At 36.0% G+C, this 27250-nt stretch overlaps 1 protein-coding gene and 1 long non-coding RNA gene across 7 annotated transcripts in view; one reads left to right on the forward strand and one right to left on the reverse strand.

Annotated features, from left to right (window-relative positions):
* Window positions 1-691: 691 nt before the first annotated feature.
* Window positions 692-27250, reverse strand: part of LOC110105942 (nudix hydrolase 9) — a 38077-nt gene continuing 11518 nt past the window's right edge. For 2 of the 6 annotated variants that reach the window (XM_020835639.2, XM_020835638.2), the window contains 5 exons: window positions 22156-22304; window positions 12428-12571; window positions 2993-3151; window positions 2766-2900; window positions 692-949 (listed from right to left, as the gene is read on the reverse strand). In XM_020835639.2, coding sequence (XP_020691298.1) covers window positions 2802-2900; window positions 2993-3151; window positions 12428-12571; window positions 22156-22304 — 551 coding nt within the window. In that variant the 3' untranslated portion in view covers window positions 692-949; window positions 2766-2801. Of the gene's footprint in view, window positions 950-2765; window positions 2901-2992; window positions 3152-10581; window positions 10641-12427; window positions 12572-22155; window positions 22305-27250 lie in introns of those variants that run through there. The other 4 variants (XR_002304188.2, XM_020835640.2, XR_002304189.2 and 1 more) reach the window with 4 other exon arrangements.
* LOC114580099 lies at window positions 16452-21035 on the forward strand. The gene is made up of 3 exons (XR_003701366.1): window positions 16452-16655; window positions 17516-17517; window positions 21017-21035. It is a non-coding gene; the product is annotated as an uncharacterized LOC114580099 (long non-coding RNA).

Here is a 27250-nt window from a genome sequence, read left to right on the forward strand (position 1 = left end):
ACAGATTTTAAATACATCACTTATAAGGTCCTTCAATTTGATTGAAGAATAATCTATTGCAATCAAAGAGAAAAAGGCATGCATAACCTAGGGCGTAAGTAAGCCGAGCCAGTTCGTGAGCCGACTTAAACTCTTCTAGTTCATAAGCTCACGAGACAAGCTTATCAAGCTCTCGAGTTAAGCTCGAACTTGTTTAATACACGAGCTCGAGTTCGAACTTGATGAAGCTCGTCTCATAAGCTCAAGAGCCAGCTCGAATAATTAACAATATTATTTCAATAATTATATTTTATTTATTAAACTTAAATATATAAAATAATAATAATAAATATTTAATAATATAAAAATTAATTAATATTTAATGTTTAAAAATAATAATAAATGTTTAAAATATTTAATAAAAAATTAATATTTAAATATTTAAAAAATTAATAATTAAAAATATTTAAAAAATCCCTCCGAGGCTCACAAGCCAACTCGAGCTCATTTATAGTTGGACAAGCTCAAGCTCGATATTTCACAGTTGCGCTCAATTCGAACACCCCTGACTCGAGCTCGGCTCGACTCATTTGCACCCCTAACCTAACCTAACCCCTTATGTTTTAGTCATTGGATCTCTTATATAATAGTTAGCGCAACATCATACAATAAAAAAGTAACAATTAACAGAAACAATCAACACATACATGTCTAATCAAAGACAAACTTTTTAATCTTTTACAAGGAAAAAAAATCCCATTATCATTACCACATCTTTGAATCAAATAAGCTTGTATGTTTACAATCTCTAACATTCCAATTAATAATAATATTTATTCCACATCTTCCTTGAGGTGCTGAACAAAGAAGTGCCACAACATCTTTCAAAAATCATCCTTTACTGTCATACAGGATTTTCAGCAGCTAAGTTTGATGAAGGTTCGCTCAGTCACTTGACAAGAGACTGCAACTGCCAAGAAAATTGATGGAATTCACTGTGTTAGGCTGTTAGCTTGCAAAATAACTTCAACCATAATTGATGAATTTCAAGCATAGTAGCTTTGAATACAAAACATCAGATGTAGTTATAATATCTCATAATATAATAAAATGAATATTATGAATATTTATGGAGGAATCACTGGGTTATATTTAGGGCATCTCCAACCGAAAACCCCATTTTCCACTGCAAAATACAGCAAAACTTCAAAATGCTGTAATTCTGCTCCAATTGAACTCCATTTCGCGGGCTTCGTCATCTCGTAACCGTCTTTCTCCATTTTGCGGGTAAATCCCGTTGACATAAAAAAATTTAGCGGTTGAACAGTGCGACGCCAATCACCCGTGATAAAATAGCGGCAAAATTGTCGCTCGGTTGGAGCGACGGAAGAACTACAAACAATTATTTGTCGTTCCATTGGAGATGGTCTTAATCAAGGTTTTTTTTCATTGTTACAAATGAAAATAAGTAATATATATTCCTCTATGGTGATCTCAATAAAGTCTTTTATGGAGAAACCACCAGGTACTTTGCTCAGATGGAAGTTTTTCTGTTTTTGTATGTGCTCAAGGGCTTTCATTAATAAAAGCCCTTAACGCCAGGATCAACGAATTTCGCAAAGTTCTTACTTAGCTTGGCCTTCAAAGCAACACAACATATCACTCTCCACCTTTGTCAAACCCATTTGATCTAGCTATATTCTTTGCAATTTATATAGAAAATATCTTATTAATAGAGATCGATCAAAAAGGGCTTACAAAAGTAAAATATTATCTATAGTAGTGTTTTCTAGCCAAATATTTAGGTTGTCCTGAATACTATATAAAAATAAAATTTGCTTACATCAAAGGAGTTTCTTTGTAACAATGACCTTGAGGAAAGTGGTATTTTGGGCTGCATAGCTACTGACACTCCCATGGGTACTCATGATATCGCTGATAAACAGAAAATTTTACAGGATGCCTCTCATTATCGTAGATTGGCCAAAAATTTGATCTATTTTATTTCTCTAACCTCAAAATTTTTTTCCTAGAAGAACAAAGTTCCATTTATTCTCAGATATGTTAAGAAAAGGCCACCACACTAAGAATGGACAGCCTAATGTGGTAGCCCTTCGGATGTTTATTATGTTAGATCTATTGATTAAAAAAAACTATTTGACTACTGTATAATTATGTGAGATTAATCACATTAAATAGTAAGAAACAAATAATTCTGGAGAGTTCAAGCACTAAAGAAAGATATAGAGCCATGACAAACTATGTAACATAAAATGATGAGGGTTACACTCCTATGGGAATTTGGTTTTCCAATTGCACAATATAGGGTTCAATATCATAAAAATGTGTTATCTCATTGCCAATTATTCCATATTCTATGAAAGAACTAAAGATATTGAGGTTGACTGTCACTTCATCCAAGATATGATGTTGTGAAAGAAAATCATTACTCATATTTCCAGCAAATAACAACTGACAAATATATTTATCAAAGTTTTGGATCTAAATTAATTTTCCAAACTATGTAAAAAATTAGAGCTTATTAATATATATACTCTAACTTGACAAGGGGTGTAAGCTCTTATATATTATTGAGGGTCCTATAAAATAAGACACTTTTTTTTTCTCAACAACAATTATAGACCAGGCAAAAACTACATCTTAAGATGCATAGCTCTCAATGAAATATTCTTATGTATGTAATGACAGGAAAGTAGTTCATCCATTAAAACATCAAGCATGAATGAATAAAAAAGAGAGATCAATCTTGTTATGAAACAACCTACCAAATTGGGGATCAACAAGATTCGCCATGGTCATATTTATAAGTCGCCATGGTTGGCTTTCATCATCAGCTCATACAATGCATATCCACCCCGATGGCAACCAGGCATTCTCTCTGACATCTTTAGCAACTCTTCCTAGAGAAGCGTTCTCAGTAAGCAATGGAAAGAATGAAAAAATAAATCGAATGTAAATAGTAGAAAACAAACTTAAACTCAACATAACTAACCATTGAGACATCAAAAAGCTGGGTAGATTCATAACCATCTTGGGCTCTTGAATACAGCTGCTGAATTTCATCCGACTTAAGACTACAATTAACAAAGAAAAATGCAGTTGGCCTAACATTCAGGTTCCTCCTTGATATTCCAATAAAGATGGGATCACTCTGAAAGAATCATACACCTGTTAGAACTGTAAACATTGTTTATGGTGGGCATCCCACCAATTTCGACGGCACTATGAATTATTCTCTCATGCAAAATTTTTCAACTGCATGAATTAATTGTGTTTGCATTTTGCACACATTTTGCACATTGCATAGAGTTTATATTACATGTATGGCAACAATTTATGGAAGTTTGTATTGGCCAGACCAGATAAACAACAACACATCAATCCAAGTGATCAACCCAAAGGATTCGTGTGGTAGTTATCAGAAATCAGACATTCCGATACCTCTTGGGATGTTTGAACACATGTGTATCTCATCCTTAAGATTTGGGACACTCAGGAGTTGTGGGGAACAATAAATCCTGATCTCAGGATTGGTGCCAGGGAGTTTTCTCATGATTTGTTCAAGAGGGGTCAACAGCTATAAGATGGGGGTGTTTGTCTAGAATTTGTGCACAAAAAGTATGGATTGTTTTTGTTCTTCATCGGCATATCCTCCCAACGGCTAGGGTTTCATATAAGGATTGGAGATTTCTTCAATGCATTTGTGAAAAGAAGGCTTAGTGTTGAGGTAAACCTTATTCAAGACTATTTTGGAGATTCGTCTTTGTGTATCTGGTTGCACTTGCGAATTAGGAAGTACAACAAGTGCTCTTATTTTATACAAAATGATTGTAGCTTTTTCATTAAAGAATCGGTTCATCTCTTCTCTTTTTGCAGATGTGGGTGTGTTTAAACTTTAAAGTCAAACAAATATATATTTGTGTTCTCTTAAGAATTGTGTTTTCACTCTCCTTTAGGATAGCTTGTGGTGCACCATTCTCGATCCTGCTAACATTTTGCATCGTCTTTTGATGCCCTCGTTACAACAAGCTCGTATCAAAGCATAATTCTAAGGTTGAAAGTCATGAAATTCAAAATCAAGAAGTTTGAGGGGTCAAAGAATTTTGGCCTTTGGAGAACCAAAATGTGTGATTTTTTATTAAATAAGGTTTGGTTAAAAAACTCATAGCCCATAGGGCATTCGAAAATGCCCAATACGGGAAAATGAAAATGTCAAGATAGATGGAAAAACACTAATAAAAATCAAACTATGATTGGTGGATGAGGTCATAATTAAGTTATTGGAGGGTTAATCACAAAAATTTATTACTCAAATTGGAATCATTGTTCATGACAAAGTCTCTCTAACAAATTCTATCAAAACATAAACAACAACAACAACAACAAGCTTTTATCCCACTACGTGGGGTCAGCTACATGAATCTTTTTTCTCCATTGTGTCCAATTAAAATTCAAATTCTCGTTTAAATCTAATAAAGAAAGGTCATTCCTAATATTTTCTAACCAAGTCTTTTTAGGTCTACCCCTACCTTTCTTAACACAAGTCAAATCTAATACCTCTACTCTCCTAACCGGGTCATCAGAAGGCCGCCTTTTTATGTGACCAAACCATCTAAGGCGACTCTCTCTAATCTTATCTCTACTGGAACTACTCCAACCTTTTCACGAATATGCTCATTTCGTATCCTATCTCTAAGGGTAAAGCCACTCATCCACCTGAGCATCCTCATCTCTACCACACTTAACTTAGTATTATGCTTCACTTTTAATGGCCAACATTCGGCACCATAAAGCATTGCAGGCCTCACTACCATCTCATAGAATTTTCCCTTAAGTTTGAGGGGTACATTTTTATCACATAACAAGCCCGATGCATTCCTCCACTTCAACCATCCAACTTGAATTATGCTGATAATATCCCCATCTATTTCACCATCACTCTGAACAATAGATCCAAGATATCTAAAACGTGTACTCTTATTAATGACTTGATCGCCCAAAGTCACAATCCCCTCACTAGGTCTATTACTACTAAAATTACACTCCATATATTCCGTTTTAGATCTACTTAAGCGAAAACCTTTAGCTCTAAGGTTGACCTCCATAAATTCAAGTTTACCTTCAACTCCCTCTCTAGTCTTATCAACAAGAAGAATATCATCACAAAAAGCATACACCAGGTACATCCTCTTGCAAATGTCTAGAGAGAACATCCATGACTAAAGCAAAAAAGATATGGGCTTAAAGCTGATCCTTATGTAACCCAACCGAAATAGAGAAATACTTGGTCAACCACCTTGTGTTTGAACAAAAGTAATAGCTCAGCATTCATATCTTTAATGATTTGAATATAAGCATTATTGATCCTTTCTTTTCAAGAACTCTCCATAGCACTTCTCTTGGAACTTTATCATATGCTTTTCTAAATCAATAAATATCATATGTAGATCCTCTTATTTTCTCTTATATTCTCCATCAAACCTCTTAATAAATGTATGGCTTTCATAGTCGACCTACCGGATGAATCCAAATTGATTTTGAGAAACATTAGTATCACGCCGCAACCTATGCTCCATACTCGCTCCCATAGTTTTAAAGTATGACACATTAACTTAATACCTCTATAATTCGTACAATCTTGTGCATCATCTTTATTCTTAAAAATATGAATTAACACATTCATTCTCCACCCATCTGACATCTTTTTAGTCTTCAAATAGTTATTAAAAAGTTTAGTAAGCCAATAAATCCTTCATCTCCTAAGCATTTCCACACCTCTATTGGAATATCATCAGGTCCAACAGCTTTTCCACCCTTCATTTTTCTTAAACCTCTCTAACTTCAGTTTTACTAATACGCCGATAAAAACATAAATCTTTATTTTCATTTAGGGTGCTAAGATCACTATAGTCAATCTTATTTACACAATCTTCATTAAAAAGTTTAGCAAAATATCTCATTCACCTTTGTTGAATATCAGCTTCTAAGAAAAGTATTTTTTAATCTTCATCCTTAATACACTTCACTTGAACTAAATCCTTACTACTCCTATCTCTTTGTTTGGCTAACTTATACATATATCTTTCTCCCTCCTTAGTATTTAATCTATTATATAAATTCTATCAAAACATAAAATATGGAATTTCTTACGCATCCACATCAATCAACTAACAACTATAAATCTAAAAGATTGTTAAAAGATTCATAGCAATTTTCATTCAGATCAACCTCTATTATAATAATGCTAGAAATTCATAAATAAATAATATCTTTTGTAATTTTAAATTTAAAAATCTTCAATTTTAAATTTAATTCATATTTAATATAAATTTAATTTACCTATACGCTTATAAATTTAATATATATTATTTAATTTATATTATATGTTCAGATATAATTCACATCTATAAATTATATACAAAATTCACATTATAAATTTGGATTTATATATCATTCATGTTAGATCATTTATTATTAATAAATATATAAATAGTTATTTTTATAATGTATAATTTAATAAATTAAATAGATAAAAAAATTAAATATTAACAAAAAAATAAATAATATTCACATTATAAAAACTTAATTAAAAACATATAATACATGTGTTATAAACTTGATAACTTCAGCTTAATTATTAGTCCCAAATTACTTGGGAACTTTCTCATATTATTATTTATAAAACTTTTTAGGTTAGCATACATTAGGAACTCACATGGAGTACTGGGGTCATGTGATAATGGTTTGTTGGTGCTTCTTTGGAAAATATTTATTTTAGAAATTTAATGCTTATAAAAAAATAAAGTTTAATATTTTATATAAATTTATTTAAATATTTAAATGGTTCAACAATTGAATTGACCGATTTTTGAAAATCAGTACCGGTTCGCCAGTAACCCGGTTGAACTGACGATTCACTCAAATTTTGACTGGTCCAAAGCTAAAGCGGTTCTTGATTTTGAAAAAACTGGTTACCCGAACAGTTCATGATTGAACCATCTGGTTTGATCCAGTTTTTAAAGCACTACTAATTTGTGTCAAAAGATATTATTTCTGAGCATGAATGTGCAAATGAATATAGGCAGGTTTGAGATTATTGTTGAGAGGAAGCCTCATCGAAAGAGGGCTTTTCAAATACGGGCCGATCATATCCATACCCTAGCTTTCAATGGCCACCAAGCAATGGTTGGATGTAGAATATTTGGTGATTGATGTAGCACTATACTATGCATCTGACACTGATGACAACAATGTGCAACATTCATGTAGTCAGCTACCATTAACGACTAATAGTATCCCATTCGTTTAATCTTCATCTTCATTTAGGACCGAATTGGTGAGCACCATATAATACAGCAGACACTTCTATGATTTTATAAGCTTCGGGTTTGCTAAAACCACACAACCACATTTGATCGAATGATCATTGATATAGGGCATCGTTGACTAAGGTATAAGACATAGATCTTCTTTTAATCTAATTTGCAACAAGACCAAATATTACTGCAAGAAATAAGGGAATATCAAGAGAAATTATATAACATTGATTAAAACAAAATAGCAATCAGGTTACAACTATAATAAGTACAATGCAACACATGAAAACACAACCAATATAGATTCTAATAATGTTATTTATGTGACTGCAAGTTACATACGCAACAATCAATGGGTACTTGATTTGATATATTCTTATATGTATCATGATTGGTCATTATTTTTTAGTTGTTACAAACGCAATGCATAGTTGCATTATTGGTCATTGTTCACTAACTATAAAGCATGAAATGGACATGTGCATGTAAAAAATAATAGTGTAGAACCATAAATATTGACACTCATTACTTTATGACACATTATGATGCATCTAGGATTTTAACTAGGGTAAGATATATACATGATCCAAGAGTGAATCATATATCTTTGGGTACTCTTAAGTGATGTTGGGTGCAAATTTTTGGGGATGCTGAGATCTTCAAGATTTTCAATGTTTCTTAATTGTCATGGAAACTATAAGAATCAAAACATCGTATTTATTGTAGACAAGGGCCACATTATGTAAGATCCAAAATTTTTCAGGTATGTGAAAATTTAACTACAGTAAAAATATTGTAAAGTTTATTATAAGGTTAATGAAAAAATTTCGGTTAAGTTAATATTAACAGTAACTAAATAATATTTGATTTAACTGAATGATATTTAATTAAATTTTAAATCTAATATTCAACAGCAATTATAGTTCCTTTATAATTTTATTAAAATAAGCTCTATGTATTACTGTAGGGGCATTAGACAAGACTATTGGAATGGAATATTTGGCAGTGAAAGTTCCGATAATATCAATAGTCCGTTATTTGACTTTGTGGGCCCTCCTTGTCCTTATCTGCCACAAGCCATCAAAGCATCTATACAAGAGAAAGGTGAGGGCACATTATGGCACAGTACACAAAAAAACTGTAACAAAAATTCTGCACAGAAATTCTGAGTGCTGTGGGAATTCGATAGTGTAGAAGGAAATAGTGTAGCAACTATCGGGATAATGTTGCAAGTGGTGGAACTGTAGCAAAGACTAGGGATTTCAGCAGAATTCCTATAGCAGAAATTCGGCCAGAGAGGATATTTCTGTGGTCAATCAGGAAGGGAATCCTGTAGTGGATTCAACACTGTACTGAAGGGAGCAATTGGGAATAGAGTATTTCCGAAATCTCTGTTTTATAGAATTCAGTTAAAGAATTTTCTGAATTACAAAAATATGGTGTGTAAGAACAATTTTAGTGAAGGAATTTAGTGACTGTGAAAGAAAGTGGCAAAGTATGCATATGCTAAAATGATTTTTTTTTTTTTTTGTGGATGTGAAAAAAAGTCAAGCATACTGCGGCTGATTTGTGAAAGAAAGAAGTTGGTGTAGGGATTTTGGCTTTGATAGGAAACAAAGAACAGTGAAGGAAGAATAAAAGGGAAATTGTAGGGAAATAAGAGGTGAGCACTTTTGGTATATTTTTAGTTGTCTTTTATATTTCTTAAAAGTGATAAAAGTTCTAAGTGCATACAATTATAAGGTCAGGATTCTTCAGATACATGCAAAGAGAAAGTTTTGGGGTGACTTACAATCGTAGAAGAGTCCGTAGTAGGGAATTGGAGACGACGACTCGGCAAGAATGTAAGTGATGTAATTATATTACAAATATGATGACTTTCATTTATAAGCATGGAAGTTAATTAGGAATACATTAGAGTAAATGGTATTAATTTCGCTTAATGCATAGAAAGGTTATTTTTATCCAAGTTTTCAAGTATGAAGAACCACTCACATAAATTTAGCATGTGAGTTTACAATAATGCTTAACATGTTCATCTAAATATTTTCCTAATTGATGATATTTTAGAATGATGTCAATTCAATTACATATTGTATACATATATACTTTATAAACAAATGGCAACAGAATTATCCGTATGGAAGCATGTGAAAAGTATGAAATATGAAAATATAATGTATTGAATATCAATTTAAATTAAAGTTTGGCTATATATAATGTATAACTTACAAGTGTAGTTTGGGCAAAAGAGTTCTCAAATATGAGACTACATTGTAAGTGAGGCAAAAGGGACCCCAAAGAAATGAGACCTGCATAGCAGGTGGGGCAAAAGGAACCCATAAAGAGGCAAAGGGGACCTCTATGTAATTCAATGGCGATAATATCAGGTTCACCTAAGCTCCATTGATATGTTTATGAAAGAGTAGCCAAATTTTTTAATGAATAAAATTGATATTCATTATGAAGTTAAGAGAAAATAAAGGTTAATGTTAAATGAGATTTTTATGAAATTTTCTCAAGTAATTTAACTTTTATTTATGTTTTTAATGATCTAAATTTTATAATCATGCAAGTTTTTTTTTTTTTTTTTTTTATAATTATGAAGTTTTTTTTTTTTTTTTGCATAACTTATGAAGCCTCATAGTTCACCGGTATTTTTTTACTGGCTGTTGTTACAGGAAATGGCAAGAAGAAGATCATAGTAGATTAACTTGTCAAGTATTTCATATGTTATGTTATGTTATGTTAGTATTTATCTTTATTTGAAGTCTAAACTTGAGGTATGTAAACTTCTCAGTGATGTATTACTTTGGATTTTTATAACGGCTTTGTAAGTAGCTTATGTTGAAATTTAAAGTTATTAGTTGCTTTCGTTTGATGAAATGTTGGATGTTTTATAAAGATTATCAAATGTTTAAAAATATCTTATGATCCACTAATGAAATGTCTACGTTGATAATACACATTAGTTATTTATTCGCTTGAAATTTAAAGTTATTAGTTGCTTTCGTTTGATGAAATGTATGAAAACTGAAATGTTGGATGTTTTATAAAGATTATCAAATGTTCAAAAATATCGTATGATCCACTAATGAAATGTCTACATTGGTAATACACATTAGTTATTTATTCGCCTACATTGGAGCATTGCATTTTGGGGAAGTAGAGAAAAGTTATCTTTATTGATACAAGAGAAGTTTCAAAATGAGATCAAGAACGAGATGATAAAAAGGGTTCAGATAATCAGATGGATGATGTTTACCTTTCACAATCTATTCCAATGTTAGTTCAAGCCATCAAGTATTCAAGAGGTGCCACAACCTGATACAAAAATTCATGGTGAGTGCACATTTATGTTTCACAATCTAACCTTCAAGTACACAAGTCTGTTGTAGGTATTCAATTTAGGTATCATATTGTCCTAGTCCTAATGAAGAGGAAACATTAATAGAATCTAGTTTTGCCACAACATCGAGTGAACGTAAAGACTTATTATCTTCGTGGTTTAAAATTGCGCAATAAGAAGCGCGCCTAAGCACAATTTTAACCTTTTAAGCCTCAAAGCCTACGCAATGAGAGCTGCCATTGAGGCGTACGCCTCAAGTTCACTGAGGCGCGCCTCACCTCATGTTTTAGAGGCGTTTGCCTCTTAAAATTAAAAAAAAAAAAAGCTCGGTACCACTCGATACATGCTCGGTACCGCTCGATACATGCTCGGTACCGATCGAACCCCGCCAGAGGGCAGCGCTCCCTTAGACCCCCGGCTGCCCGACATATTGTTGTATTCATCATCTTCAGTAATAGTTGTTAGTGTTAGTATGCTTCTTTATGAGTGCATGCTTTGTAGAAGTTTTCTTCATGAGTGCATGCTTTGATTGGGAGACATTGTACTCTATAGAAGAGGAGGAAAGGGAGAGAGCAGATCATCATAATGCTTATTCAAATGAAGAATTTCATATTATCATATTATTGGGATATTTTGATTTCACTTCATATATTGTGCTTTTTTAAGTTTTATATTTTTTACTCATTAGTATATAAAAAATTTATCATTTTACGCAATCTTTTGATTTTGAGGCTTACGCCTCAAAACGCCTTGAGGCTTACGCCTCGCCTCACGAACGAAAAATGCCTCAATACCCGATTACGCAATTTTAAACATTGATTATCTTGATTCAATTATGTTTTGTATTTTGGGCATTGCATCGAACTTATATCACATTACATGGGTCCTATTTATGGAGGAGACGGATAATGCCATCGACGACATTAATCTGTCTGACTGACCCTAAGGATTCATTTGACTTCTATTGAAAATCAAGAAACTCAATGTACCTTGAGATGCATACACAATTGGGGAATCCTATCCTTGAGATTTGAACCACATGGGCGTTGGCCCCTAGAAGCTTCCACTTTGGAATTTGTGAAAGAGGGGTCGACCCCATAAGATGAAGGTGTTTGTATAAGTAGTGTAAAAATTTTAGATCTATCTCACTCATTGAGATACCTCTCAGTAACTATGATTTCATTAATGGATTAGAGAATTAGAGATTTTTTTATGTATGCATGAAGAAGGCTTTGTTTTGAGGAATTTGTATTAAGAGATTATTTTTTAGCTTCATTTATGTGCATTGGAGTACTTGAAATTTGAGAAATATTGTGTGCTCTTATTTGTACACCTTGAATATGCTTCTTTTTTAATGAATCGAATCCTCTCTCCTCCACTTTCCTCTACTATGAACGTAAGCTTAGTTGAAGCTAAATCACGTAAACCTTCATATCTCCTCTAGGACCGTGTTTACGCTTTCTATTTTAGGATAGATTGTAGCGCATCATTCTCAATCCTAGTGGTGCTTCAACGTTATCTTTTGGCACCCTCGATACAACAACCACTAAACGTGTAACCTTGATTTACTATTCTTTCACATTACTTATTCTAGTTCATTCTTCAAAGGTCAATATATGCAATTGACTTTAAAAATTCATTAAACCCAGTGAACTATATTACTATTTTAAAAAAAAAGATTAAAGACGTATTTAATAAATTTAGGCATTTAATCACGCAAATGTAAACAAAAATGAAAAACAAGGCATAGCAGCAAACTTGCCAATGATTCTGCAGGGACTCCAATTTCTTCAACCACTTCACGAACAATACCTTCAAACATCTCTTGAGAAACCCTGTCATTTAATGCTTCATGTTCTGTTGAGTTTTTGTTCATTTGATGGAATAAAACACCAACTTCTTCAGGCTTCAAAGTGAATGAAACCACACATTCAAATAAATAATTACCATACAAAGTTATTCTTAAATGGGAGGAAAGAAGGCCGTGAATAAACAGAAACAACAAAGAAACAAAGCCAACGTAAACATAAAAAAAAGAAAAGAAAAAAAAAATAATAAGAAATGGAAAAGCAACTATGGGTTAACAAACGCATGCTTGCTAAAGAATTACATAAGTAAGAACCAACTGATGAAATAATAATAGATAATATTCCATAATTTTTAAAAAGAAACACAAACCTTCCTCCCTCCCCGACACCCCTCCTACAGTGTGAAAATCCTTAAGAAAATAAAGTAAAACTCTTATCCATATACTTAGTTTGTTACTTCAAAATAGTTTGTTACTTCATCCAGCTCATAGCTTCACGATTCAAAGATGAATAAATGGATTTTGCAACAATAATAGAAAATTGACCGATTCAACCTAATCTAGGAAAAGATTGAGTTGAACCCAACTTATCCATATACTTAGGCAACATTCAATACACGTTTGAGCTTATTGACCAACGCAGATGCTACAAAACAATACAAATTAAGCATAATCAAATGTGAGGACAATAGAAAACACGCAACATTGCATGTGGTTGTGTTTAAAAAAATTCCACCATTTCTAAATCAATTTTCTATTGAATGCACTAACAAGTGTTAAATAGGACGCTTCACGTGGAGAAGGGATGGACGTCAAGCAAATTGATAAAAATCTCAACATAAGTCAATCGCTTCTCTCCCATTCCCAAACAGCCTATGCTACGACACCAACTAGCACCTCACTTCAACATTTTTGCCCTTTCTCATCATCATCTCCCTCACACGAGCTCTATACCCTCCATCTCTCTCACTCGTGCCATCTCTCTGCCTCTTGCTTTATTCTCCAAATCCCTCAACCAAATACCCATGCTACTCTAAACTCCCTCGTGCACAGCACTCGCTACTCGATGCTCCATCGCTTTTTTCTACCAGGCACCATCATCTCTCTATAGTCAGCGATAAGCATCTCTCCCTAGGCTCCGACAACCATCAATCCACTATCAATAAACCTCTCAGCCCCCTCTTGTTTTAAACTAGAATTCTCCAACAAATCCTACTCGGATCATCAGCAAATTCTTCCTTTCATATTTAGCTTTAAACAAGAGATCCAAGCCACTTCTCAGCCTCTCTAGTCCTCTAAAAACGGTTAGCCAACAACAAAATTTTGATCCAAATCATAAGCGCACGTCTCCAACAACAATTGAGCATCAACAAACACCTATTCTACAATCTCAATGACAACCTCTAGCCAACCAAGTTGAACCATGATTGATGTTCCTCCAACAAATTCTCCACTTAGTGACAATCTCATTGACAACCATGATAACAATTCCTACTCAAGTGGTCGAACCACAAGCCATTTATAAGTGCACAACCATAAGAAAAGAGCACAACTCTTTCACATTTAGATTTTGTATCAGAGTTGTTTATCTTGATGAGTTTTATAACTCATTAGATTATTATTCTAGTTGTTGCTATAGGTAGAGAGGACAAGATTGATCTTGAATGAGGATCAGGTTTTTAATTTAAATTTATAAGTTTGATGTAAGATGTGAAGAATATTAAGATAATGTATATGATGAAAGTTTATTTTATGTGTATAAACTTTAAAAATTTATTAGCTCTTTAAATGAATGAATAGAAAATTTTGAAATGCTTCCACTCAATAAAAGTTTAATTTTATTGGATCCCTAGGAGTTTAGGGTTGTGTTGAATAAATAGTTTAGATCATTTAGATTATTACGTTTATCACTCGCTTTAATGAAGTTGGTAGAATTCTAGAATGGGTGTTGATAGTAGATTTAATTGGCTAATTCATACCCGCCTCTATCTTGTCTTATGCTCGACCATGAGGGGGGTTAGGCATGACATTTCTAAAAGAGTTAAATTTAGGCAATTGAAAACATGTCTGGAGTACTTTCCAAAGAAAATATATAGTTAAATAGAAACAACAAAAAAGAAGCTATTTCTATGAATGATAAAGCTAAATAATAAAGGCTATATAAATAAATGATATGAGAATACTAAAATATGGAAATGAATGGAAATTCTAAAAATGAAAACAAAAATTAATTTATTAGAAGAATAAAGTGTAAAAATTATGCAAAAAAAATATATATGTTGAGACGGGAAAAGTAGGCACATAAAAGAAATGGAGAGATAAAAGTAAGATGATCACATAAAGAGAAATAAGAACTGATTTGATATGATTTGAGTTCAAATAAATCTTCCTGGAATTTCATTGGCATCAAAGAAAGTAGTTTGATTACTGTTGAGACCCATGTCATAAAAAATGCTGGGTGACCTCAATGTGACATGTTTGCCCAATGTCAAAGGCATCAGGTGCCACCATAGGTGCTCGCCTAAGTGAAGACACACTGGATGTAGAATAGATAAACCTATTTCTATTTTGAAGAAGATTTTTGAATGAGATAAAATGATAATCATAATATGGATTTGTTAGGTAAATCAAACTATTGTCCTTAGAGTTTGTCGTTGGTTCCAATTTGGCTCCAGTAATTTTGAGTGGTCCCTATTAAGTCCTTGAAATTAAAATCGTTATGATTGCATCCAAAACTCAAATAAAATAATGGAAGCCAAACTATGCCCAAATGAGAGCAGAATGTTTACTTGTCATGATGGATTTTTGGCTAGCGTAAGTTAGGTGATGAGCATTTTGCCATTTCATATGGATGGAATTTAGCTTCCTCAGTTAAAATCATCTATGTTTTGGATGTGACTGGAATATGATAGGAAGTGTAGTAGAAATTTAGCAAAAGCCTCGGTTGAAATATGATTTCAGCAATTTCAGAAAACCAACAATAAGAAAACTAGGAATAGAACACACAAAAATACTTTTTTATTGAAAATTTTATAAAAGAAAATACAAGATACAAGTGGATCTTCAATTGGAGAGGAAGATCCGGCTCTCTCAAATCTCTAGACGCCACTAGAGCCCAAAACCTAAGAGAGGTCTCAAATTTCGGCCAAATTCAAGATGCCCTAACCCTAGGAAAACTAACTATTTAATGCATACAATCCAAAAGGAAATCTCTAAACAGTCCCAACATTCAAATTTCCCTCCTAAACTTCTCTTAAAAATTTCCTAATCTACTCTTTTGAACTGGGCGATTTGATCAGCATATGTAGGAGGCGGAACTTCTCCGCCTCTGTTGTCTATAAGCCGGTCCCGTATGGACTGGATGGACTGGTCCAGTGGACCGGTCTAACAATATTCACCTCCCAAAACCCCACCTTATTCGCAAGGTGGAAAGACAACACCCTCCTCCATTCCCTCGTCATCATAAACGGTAAGAATATGAAGAGTTTGATTCTTACATCTCTGCCCTGGCATATACCTCTCTTTACATTTGAAACAGAGCCCCTTCGCCCTCTTCTCATGTAATTTCGTTTCTATGAACTTCTTGAAGTTGTCCCCAGGTATTCCTCCTGCATTCTTTTCCTTCGAAGTCCCACTAAGAGTATATGGTGTTGGCTCCGTAGATGCCAATAAGTTGGTGGTTATCTGATAGGAAATACTTGCGTTCGCAAGTAACCTAACCAAAATCGGCGAACATTCAACAGCAAAACTGATGTCCGCAGCAGAAAACAGCATAAATATGCTGTTTACAACAGAAAAACAGCAAATTCCACAAGAAATCTGAGAAAAAACTCAAAGAAAAGCTTGTATTCCACTCGTCGATGAATAAAATAGCAAAGATACAATTGATCCTCAATTCGAGAGGAGGATCGATCTCTCCCAAATCTCTAGACGCCGCTAGAGCCCAAAGAAAACCTAAATCTAAGAGATCTCAAATTTCAGCCAAATTCAAGATACTCAAACCTTAGAAAAATCAACTATTTAATGCATACAAATCAAAAGGAATTCCCTAAACAGTCCCTACAATCAATTTCCCTCCTAAAATCCATTCAAAAACCTTCCTATTCGGCCCTGTTTGATCCCGGCGGGCGTGCGGGAGGCGGAACTTCCGCCTCGTGTAGCTGGGCCGGTCCCGCGTGGACCGGTCTAACAATACTCCCCTCCCAAAGATCCACCTTGTCCGCAAGGTGGAAAGACGACACCCTCCATTCCTTCTTCATCACAAACAGTAAGAACTCGAAGGGTTCGATCCTTACACCTGTGCCCCGGCGTATACCTCTCGTCACATCTGAAACAAAGCCCTTTTGCCCTCTTCTCCTGTAATTCTGTCTCAGTGAGCTTCTTGAAGTTATCCCCACTCCCTCCTACTGACTTCTCCCTGGTGATCTCATTATTGTTGACTGATGCAGGCCCCTTTGGTGCTAAAAGAGTGGTCGTAGTCTTGTAAGAGCCTCCTGAGCTACTGCTCCTAGCTCCCTTCTCCATATTATTCTGATTTTCTACCAGCTGTGCCAACTTCATTGCCTCCTCCAAATCACTAGGCATCAGAACTTTAACTGCCGCTCGGATCTCTGCCTTCAACCCCTTCATGAAGTTCCCCTCCAATACGCTATCTGATAATCGCTCCACCCTACTAGCCAGGTGCTCGAACTGCTCACGTAGTCTGCTACTGATCCCTCCTGCACCAGAGCAAAGAATTGCTCATAGAAATCTCCCTCCCCGATCGGTTTGGAAATCGTCTCTGATTTGAACAGTTTTTGATTACCTCCAGGTTCCTGATAGCTCCCTCCTGTCACGCCACTGTATACCATGACAAGTCTTCTTTCTCTCTAGACACAATCTGCCGCCGTCAGCTTCTCATCCTCTTGATCAACCATTGACAGCAAAGTAACGCTCCACCTTGTAGATCCAGCCATGGCCGTCTTCCCCTCGAAAATGGGCATCTTCAATTTCCTCACCTTGGGATCTCCCCGGTATCCTCATGGCCCCCATTCCCTCAGAGAGGCGTTCCCCAATTGTCCTGATCGTCCCTTCGACGAATATATCTAACCCTCTTCAATACTCTCCCTTCTCCTTTCAACATCATCACCTCGACGCTGAATACCTTCAAATTCAGGCACTCTACGATTTGAAGTTCCTCCCTTTCTTCTTCAAAATCCCCCCCTCGACACTGAATTCTTTCGAATTCAGCACCTCGGCGATGAGATCCCTTTCTCCTCCATCCACAAATCAGCCCCCCTTCTGTCATATATCCCAATTATCATCTCTTCCCTCGAAAGAGGCTCTAGAGGAGGCATGTTCATTCTCTTCCTCTAGGATCTCCACCTCCGAATTTCTCCTCCCCCACAAGGGGTTCGGATTTCCCTCTCATGCCATGGCGTCGGTGGTTCTCTTACTTCCGATGTCGCGGATGATTTTCATCTCAAGTAGTTTCTTCAGCATTTCCTCCATTGCGGTGAACTTCCCCTCCAACCTTTCATTGTTGGAGGTGATTTGATTTTGTGAGGTTGAAGAATCTTTCCTCCAAATCGGCTTTTCAATTGGCTGACTTCGCATTCCAAGACGTCAACCTTCTTTTCCGCCATTTCTTCCCCAATGGATCTTCAAGAAAAATCACTTTCGGAAGCCAAAAAGCTCGCTGAAAAAATCAGGATTTCAGCCGCCTAATGTCCCAAAAACGACGCTTGATACCAATTTGATAGGAAATACTGCGTTCGAAGTAACCTAACCAAAATCGGCGAACATTCAACAGCAAACTATGCTGTCCGCAGCAGAAAACAGCATTAAATCTGCTGTTTACAGCAGAAAAACAGCAAATTCCACAAGGAAATCTGAGAGAAAACTCAAAGAAAAGCTTGTATTCCACTCGTCGATGAATAAAATAGCAAAGATAAATTGATCTCTCAATTCGAGAGGATCGCATCTCTCCCAAATCTCTAGACGCCGGCTAGAGCCCAAAGAAAAACCTAAATCTAAGAAGATCTCAATTTCAGCCAAATTCAGATACTCAACTTTAGGAAAAATCAACTATTTAATGCATACAAATCAAAAGGAATTCCCTAAACGTCCCTACAATCAATTTCCCTCCTAAAATCCATTCAAAAACCTTCCTATTCGCGCCTGTTGATCCCCGGGCGTGCGGTGCGGGAGGGGGAACTTCCGGCTCCCTCATGGTAGCGCTGCGGCTCCGGTCCCGCGGCTGGACCGGCTGGATCCGGTCCATTGAGCCGGTTCTACATATCCTTATACGGGCTCCGAGCTACTCCTCTCGTTCCTCCCTCCAGGTGCCTTGATCCTCCGCAACTAGCTAGTCCATAGCCTCTCCCAGATCACGAGCCATCATCACTCTGAAACCGCTGCATGAATCTCTGGTTTTGCCCCTTCATTAAAGTTCACCCTCCAGTACAGTTCTCTGGAAGTGCCAATCAGGTTGACTGGCAGTTACTCAAATTGCTCATGGTACTCCACCATTGTCCCCTTTTGAATCAAAAGCGGAAGAACTTCTTCATAGAAGTTTCTCTCCCATGCTGGTTGAAAAACATTCCAATAAGCAAGTCCTTAATCCCTCGAATCTGCTCAGCCGCTCGTATCCCTACAGCGAGTTTACCATCGTGGACCGGCTTGACCGCGTCATTGACCGGTCTAAACATTATCCTATACAAGTGCCTCGCCGAATAGGTTACTTTGCGCTTCTGTTCGTCCCTCAGGGCCTTTGCATCTCCGGCAAACTGAGCTAGCTCCAATAGCCTCTCCCAGATCACGAGGCCTCCATCACTCTAACCGCACGCAAATGAATCTCTGGTTTATAGCCCCCTTACATAAAAAGTCTCCGCCCTCTCAGATACTGCGTCTCTGGAAGCCAATCCAGTTGACTGGCGAGAGGGACTCGAATTGCTCATTACTCCACATTGTATCCCTTTTGAATCAAAGCGAAAGACTTCTATAGAAGTTCTCTCCATGTTGGTTTTTTTGAAAACATCTCCAAATAAGCAAGTTCCCTTAACTCCCTCGAGATTCTTTGCATCAGCGCCTCGTTTATCCCTACACGGTAGTTATCCAAGTCTAAAGACCTTCTCTCCTCCCAAGCCCGAACTTTGTCGTCTATCTCCCCACCAACCGCTTGCATCCCTGACACTTTCTCCCTCTCCCTCCCTCCCTCCCCCCGCCGTCAAACTCTAGTGACAGGTATATGAGCGTACCTCTCAACCCTGTGTAGATCCACCCATGGCATTCTCTCCCTCAAAAATAGGCATCTTTAGCTTCCTCACCCTCAGATCGCCTTCGTTCCCTCTGTTTACTTCATAATTTCCCATTCCACAAGGGAATGGTTCCCCCCAAGTGTCCCAATCTTCCCTTCTATGTTCATATCCACATCTTACATCAAATTCTCACATTCTCCTTTCAAATTCAGCACCCCTTGGATCGTAACAAACCCCTCCCCTTTCAAATACAGCCTCTCTTTGGTCATAATTATCCCTTTCCCTTTTAGATCCCACCCCTCTCCTCTCCAAATCAACACCCCTTTGTTCTTTCCCTACCTTCTCCTGCCTCTCCCATAGCCTCTACCCGACTCCTCCTTAGGAATAGGCCCTCGGGGAGGCATTTTTTATGTTCCCTCCAAAATCTCCACCTCTTGATCTTATGTTTATCTGATTGGGTTAGGATTTTTCCCACTTCCCTAGCTGTCAGTGCCTTCCCTCATCTCCGACGGCAATATTTTGGTTTGGCCCTGGAGCACTTTCTTCAACTTCTCCTCCATGATGGAAAATTTTGAATCGATCTTATCATGGATGATTGAAATATCCTTTTTTAAATCTAAAACTTGAGTTTGGAGATTTGAAATTTCAAATTTAATTTGTATGATCTCCCTTCTAATACTTCTACCTTTCTTCCCTCCATAAGTACCCGGACCTTTGTTAGGCTAGAAAATTTGGATTTCCACCACAAAAACAGCAAAATTCACGGCCTGAAATAGAAAAAACTGCTGCAGGAATTCTCAAAAAAAGCCCAAAAACAGTCTAAAACCTCTGATACCAATTTGATAGGAAGTGATTGTAGAAACTTAGGAAAAGCCTTGGCTCAAATATGATTTCAACCCTTTCAAAAAACCAACAAGAAAACTAGGAATATAACACACAAGAATACTTTTTTATTGAAAGTTTTATGAAAGAAAATACAAGATACAAGTGGATCTTCAATTGGAGAGGAACATCCGGCTCTCCCAAATCTCTAGAAGTCGTTAGAGCCCAAAACCTAAGAGAGATCTCAAATTTCAGCCAAATTCAAGATGCTCTAACCTAGGAAAACAAATATATTAATGCATAAAATCCAAAAGGAAATCTCTAAACATTCACTATATTCAAATTTCCCTCTTAAAATTCTCCTAGAACCTTCATAATCTGCTCTTTTGAACTGGGCGGTTTGATCATCATATGCAGGAGGTGGAACTTGTTCGCCTTTGTTGTCCGTAAGCCGGTCCCATATGGACCGGCTGGACTGGTCCAGTGGACCGGTCTAACAGAATAATTTGAAATTATAGGGACTTAACGAAAAATTAAAATTGTAGAGACAACAGTGGAACTAAAGCCAAGTTCCATATTAAAAACAAGTTTTCCCTAATTTTTATGTTTCTTATGTTCCAATTTCTAGGACTTGCTAAATAGAATCTTAAATATTGTAGCCAAAAGAAATGTTTAAATAACTTAAAGATTTAAAATACTTAAAATTTTATAGCATATCAAGGTTAATTTAATTTTCACTACCATCTTTGACATCATTTATGCCCTCGTTTCTATCACTAGGTTAATGACCTAGTTTTTAAGTTTGTTGCATTCCAATTTCCAGGATCTTGCTAAATAGAATCTTAAATATTGTACCCAAAAGAAATGTTTGAATAAATTAAAGATTTGAAATACTTAAAATTTTATAGCTAGTATCATCAAGGTTAATTTAATCTTCACTATCATCTTTTTCATCTTTGACATCATCATCTTTTTCATCTTTGACATCATTTATGCCTTCTTTTCTATCACTAGGTTAATGAGCTAGTTTTCAAGTTTGTTGCATTCCAATTTTCAGGATCTTGCTAAATAGAATCTTAAATATTGTACCCAAAAGAAATGTTTAAATAACTTAAAGATTTGAAATACTTAAAATTTTATAGCAAGTATCATCAAGGTTAATTTAATCTTCATTATCATCTTTTCCATCTTCGACATCATTTATGCCATCTTTTCTATCACTAGGTTAATGACCCTCCATCTCTTCGTTTTCACAAACTTATCCTCTTATTCCTCAAAATTTACTAATCCAGAACTTGATGATCTTGCAACTACAATTGATCTAAATTATTACTTAATCTACATCCTTATTTCTCCAACACATTAAGATCTTTCCGCATCACCCATGTCAGTATACATCTTCTACACTTTAAAAAGTTAGCATTCATTTTCAAGGCAACGTGTTGCCTCGCTGTGAGACACCTAAAGGCAAAGCACTCGCCTAAGCAACACCTTGCTTAATCACCTAGGTGAGTGCCTATATTTCCTTTAAGAACCATTGCTAAGATAAACATAAAGCTAAACTAGAAACAGCTATAAGCTTTAATGTTGACAAGAAACTATATTGTAAGAACAGATAGATACCTCTGAATGGCCTCCTGGGAAAACAAAGTATCCTGGAAACTCACCCACGTTGAGGCTTCTTTGCAAGACAAGTACCCTTTTATCAGCTGTTTTAACAATAGCTCCATTACCCAGGGGGCTAGCTGAGTGTTGACAACAAATGGAATCATCTGCAGATGGTTATGAAGGTAAACAGTAATTCTATGATTCATTAACCTTATAAGAATTCGCATAAACTAAGTAATAATTCATAACCTAAAGAAGCTGTAAGCCATGAAAAACTGCTTGCTTAACTTATGCATCAATTTCTATCACAAAAAATATAAATGAAGTACACATTACAGTAAAACATTTCTAGAATATTTCTTCATAAAAACTCTTGAAAATTAGAATGAGAATAGAGAAGAATAAAAATAATAGATTTTATAACTAAATTTTAATCACTTAACCAGTGTAAATAAAAAGATAAAAAGATATACATAAATATATGGAGAAACGACTATCTAGAAAAATAAATAAATATGAAAACTAATTTCTAATTCTAGAATCTGGAATTCAGTACATAATAGAAATAGAATTGATATATCATCAAAAAATTATCTTGATCGGGCATGAATCTCGGAGCAAAATCAAATTGGAAGCTTCAAAAATTAAATTCGGGACCATCTGAACTCCGATTTCAGCAAACTTATAGTCGAACTGAACATCTTAGAAATACAAACCCAACAACACCAAATTCGACTCAATTCGAGCCTAAATGAGTCCAAATCAAAGACCTGAAGCACATTTGGAAGGTTCAAACCATAAGTTGAATTACCAAACGGTTTCCAAACGTGACATGCTTATAGTCGAATTGAGCGGATCGATGAGAAGAATCAAACGAGCCCAAGATCTTTAAATTCTAATATCCTTAAGACATTCAAATGCTCACTAAATGGCTCACGATCAAGGGGATCAACATTGGTCGTCCATTCAAACCACTCTCAAATTACCCTTGATCTCCCTCCTATTTATTGGTCATGCCACCCACAGAAAACTATAAATAGACCCCTCATTCCTCATGAAAAGGCTCCGAAGTAAGGAGGGAAATAAGAGAGGAGAGGAAGAGAAATCAGATATTTCTCTTGCAACCAAGCTCCTCCTCAACCACCTCCCGGACACAACCGACATCGAACTTCTGCCCAACGCCGGACTTCTACCCGACGCCGGACTTTCGCCTGTCGTTGAACTTCTGCCATTCGCCAGACTTTCGTCGGACTTCTACCCGACGCCAGACTTCCGCTCGTCATTGGACTTATGCCCGTCATTGGACTTTCGTCAGACTTCTACCCGACAACAAACTTATGCCCATCGTTGGACTTTCGTCATACTTCTACTAGATGCCGGACTTCTGCCCGTCACCGTACTTTCGTCGGACTTCTACCCGACGCCGGACTTCCGCCGGTCGTCAGACTTCTGTCCATCGTCGAACTTCTACCCGACACCGGACTTTCGCCCATCGCCAGACTTTTGCCTGTCGTTGGACTTCTACCAGACGTCGGACTTCTGTCTGTCACCAGATTTATGCTAGACAACGGACTTCTGCCCATCACCAGACTTCCGTCGGACTTCTATCTGACGTCGAACTTCCATCCATCATTGAACTTCTACCTGACGCTGGACTTCCGCCCATCGCTGAACTTCCGACCTCCATCGCCAGCTGACTACGGTCCATCTGACCTCCTTTACCAGAAAATTTTTCTGACCACTGTCGCCTGTCGATTACAGTCCTTCCAACCTCCGTCATCAGAAAATGATCTTTCTGGCTCCTATCGCCCGTCGACTATGGTCCTTCCGACATCTGTCACCAGTTAATGGTCTTTTTTACCACTGTCGTCCGCCAACTACAGCCTTTCCTATCTCCATAGACAGATTGCGGTCCTTCCGAACTCCATCGCCAGACAACAGTCTTTTCTAACCACTGTTGACCGCCGACTACGGTCCCTCTAATTACCGTCACTAGACTATGGTCTTTCCGACCTTCGTCGCCCACCGACTATGGTTCTACCGACCAAACAAACATATCAAAAGTTATTCTTTCAAGTCCCATCATGTAATGCATTTTATATGATATACATTTATTACATCAAGCCGGCCTCCCCGAAGGAAGGGCCTCATTTGTAATCGACTGCAAATAATAGTGGATTCATTCAAATTGGGTCAGGCCCAGTGGTTTTTCCCCTTTTCAGAGGTTTCCACGAAAAATCTTGGTGTCTCTTATGAATACTACACGCTCTCTCTTACTTGATTGTGTGTTGGATCTTCATACAAAGATAAGACGTTAAACTTTATATTTATCTACTGTCGTGAATATTTCAGGACCCAACAAGAATGTTGTTGTTTGCAAGCTTATAGATTGTTGTAAATGGAAAATTATTGTCCATAACTTATTGTGGGTGAATAGATGTTGCCGGCAGATTAATGGATTGAAGCAGATGAAGACGTGTAGGCCATAAATTTAGGATTATTTGAACACTCCCATGAAGCTAGGTTGCATAAATTGATCACACCTAACTTGTTGATTAGATAATCAAAATCCATTACGTGTAAAGCTTTGGTGAGGACATCTATAGTTTAAGACTTTGCTGGAATATAACTTGGATGGACTAATTCATTTTTAATTTTTTCACTACTTAACCACATTCCTTAGTAAATATCAAGCGTTACTATTCAATATTCAACTTTATCACTACTTCTTGACATCACATATTATTTCTTATTCCTCCATATAGCCATATTTTCCCATACATAGAAGTGGATCTTCGGTCTAATACCCCAGTTCAATCAACAGCTATTAAAAATGTTGATTTCCTTATTAGATTACTTTTTATGTAACAGGGCCTTTTAGGTGTCATCCTAAAATACCTTAGAATGCTGCTCACAACCTTCATGTGCTCTTAAGTAGGATTGTTCATTTACAGGCTTACAACATTAACAAAAAACTCAATATCAAAACGGGTATGAGAAGTAGATGAGCTTTTCCACAAGATGTTGTTCCATACCTTCATTAGAGGCCTGCTGCTAATGATGATCCCCATTTAGTTTATTGGGTCAATTGAAGTTTTTGTGGGCCAACAACCAAGCATGATCAAGAATATACATCGTCTAGGAAATAAGGATATCATAATTTGACCATGCTACTTCCTAATAAAGAAAGTATTTTAGATTGTAACTTGATTGGTTAATTATGCATTAAGGGGTATTTATACATAGAGTTGTCTAAATTATATTAGGAATATATGAAAATGTAGATAATATTCATATGTGTTAAATCCTATAAGCCTATAAGCATATTAAAGTTTTGATAATTAAAAACATTATTGGTTGTAGTTATTTTTTTGGCAAATAAGTTTTGTGTAGGTTTTCTATTTATACTAATATTTTAGGTATATAGTCAATGAAGGCCGATATAAGTCTGAATATATAATTTTGATGGAAATCACAATATGAAGATGGTACAGTCAGTCTAAGCTCGAGTAGGAGACATCTATGAAGAAACTAAAGTCATCAAGGAAAAAGAAGACCGTTGAAGAATGAAGGAACTTGTACTTTTATATTTTTTAGCCATGTGTCTTTATGTATTTACCAGGTAAATATTTATGAGAAAAATCAAGCACACACACGAGAGCAAAATTAAAATAAAGAATGTTTTGAAAAGTAGCTTAAAATGATTAATAATGACAACTTGATCTATGAAAAATCATGTTGTATAATGTGGATGACATATTTGATAATTTTGAAAGATTAAGTCGAATTAATTATGAGAAAATTCAAATTTAAAATCTCAATAATAATCATATTGTATGATGAAAATCGAATCATACGATCGTTTATATTCAAATTGCATAACCAACATATGCTTTTTTTCAAAATTAGGTGAATTCAAAATTGGAATTGTTGCAAGATAGATAATTCATACTTATAAAGTGTGAGTCTTGTGTCATAGGTTTGCACAAAAATCCAACACAAAAAAATAATGAAAGAACAAAGATAACACCTAATTTTTATATGGAAAATCCAAAAAAAAAGGAAAAATCATGTCCCTGGCCAATTGAAATGATTTCATTATGTGAGTGTTAATTACAAAGCTTTGCCCGTCCCTTAGCTTGGATATGGCAAGATTACATGAGCTTGGAAATTGACAAAAAATGTGACAAAGTCTACTCGGGCGTTTAAGGCCGAGTCATAATAGGTTTGGCCATGGTGGTCAACGAGCAAGGACCAACAGCGGCGGTCGAATTGCGAAAGGTCTAATGGCTACAGTTGGGTGGGGTGGCGAAAGGTCCGACGACAGCAGTTGACCGAACAAAGATGGTCGGTCGATGAAAGCTCCAATGACTGCATTCAACCGGTGGCGATATGGTGGTGGCCAGCCAATAACAACGATTGGCTGACGAAAGGTCTGACGGCAACAATTGGGCGATAAAAGATCAGACGGCAACGATTGGGCAGCGAAAGGTCAGACGGCAACGATCGGACAACAAAGGTTCGATAGTGGTGGTGCTCGAGTGGAGCTCCAGGATTTTTCAAGCTTTTAAACTATTTTGAATCTCAGTCAAAGGGGTCTCTTTCATATAGAGAGTGAGGGATTATTTACAAATTGTTTTAGTAGCATGCCAGGTAAATGTGGAGAAAATCCAGACTTAATGAAAGATTTATTTATCACATGCTAGAAGTGATATTGCCTAAATTATTGGTGTAAGGAGTCAATTCATGCACAATTATAAAGCTAATTTTCAGCCCCTAAATGTTTACATATCATATTAGAGATTCCCTTAGACTTGTATAAATAAAACACAAATTATGAAATGAAACACAATAAACTCTATGCAATTCTTTTCAGCTAATCCAGCACTAACCACTACAGCATAATAAAAATGAGGACCATAGGACCACCACAACTCATCCAAGCAATGGTTTTGCAAAAGTCCAATAGGAAACAGCCCACTCATAATAGATAAGGGTAAAATATGTGCTTTAATAAGTTGAGAATTCTAATCTCTTTGATTGGAGCAATTAATTTTCAACTCCTAATATAAATGCGATTAATGTGAGAGATAGGAAACCAAAATATTAG

This window comes from Dendrobium catenatum, unplaced genomic scaffold (genome assembly GCF_001605985.2).
Source record: "Dendrobium catenatum unplaced genomic scaffold, ASM160598v2 fragScaff_scaffold_754, whole genome shotgun sequence".
NCBI lineage: Eukaryota > Viridiplantae > Streptophyta > Magnoliopsida > Asparagales > Orchidaceae > Dendrobium > Dendrobium catenatum.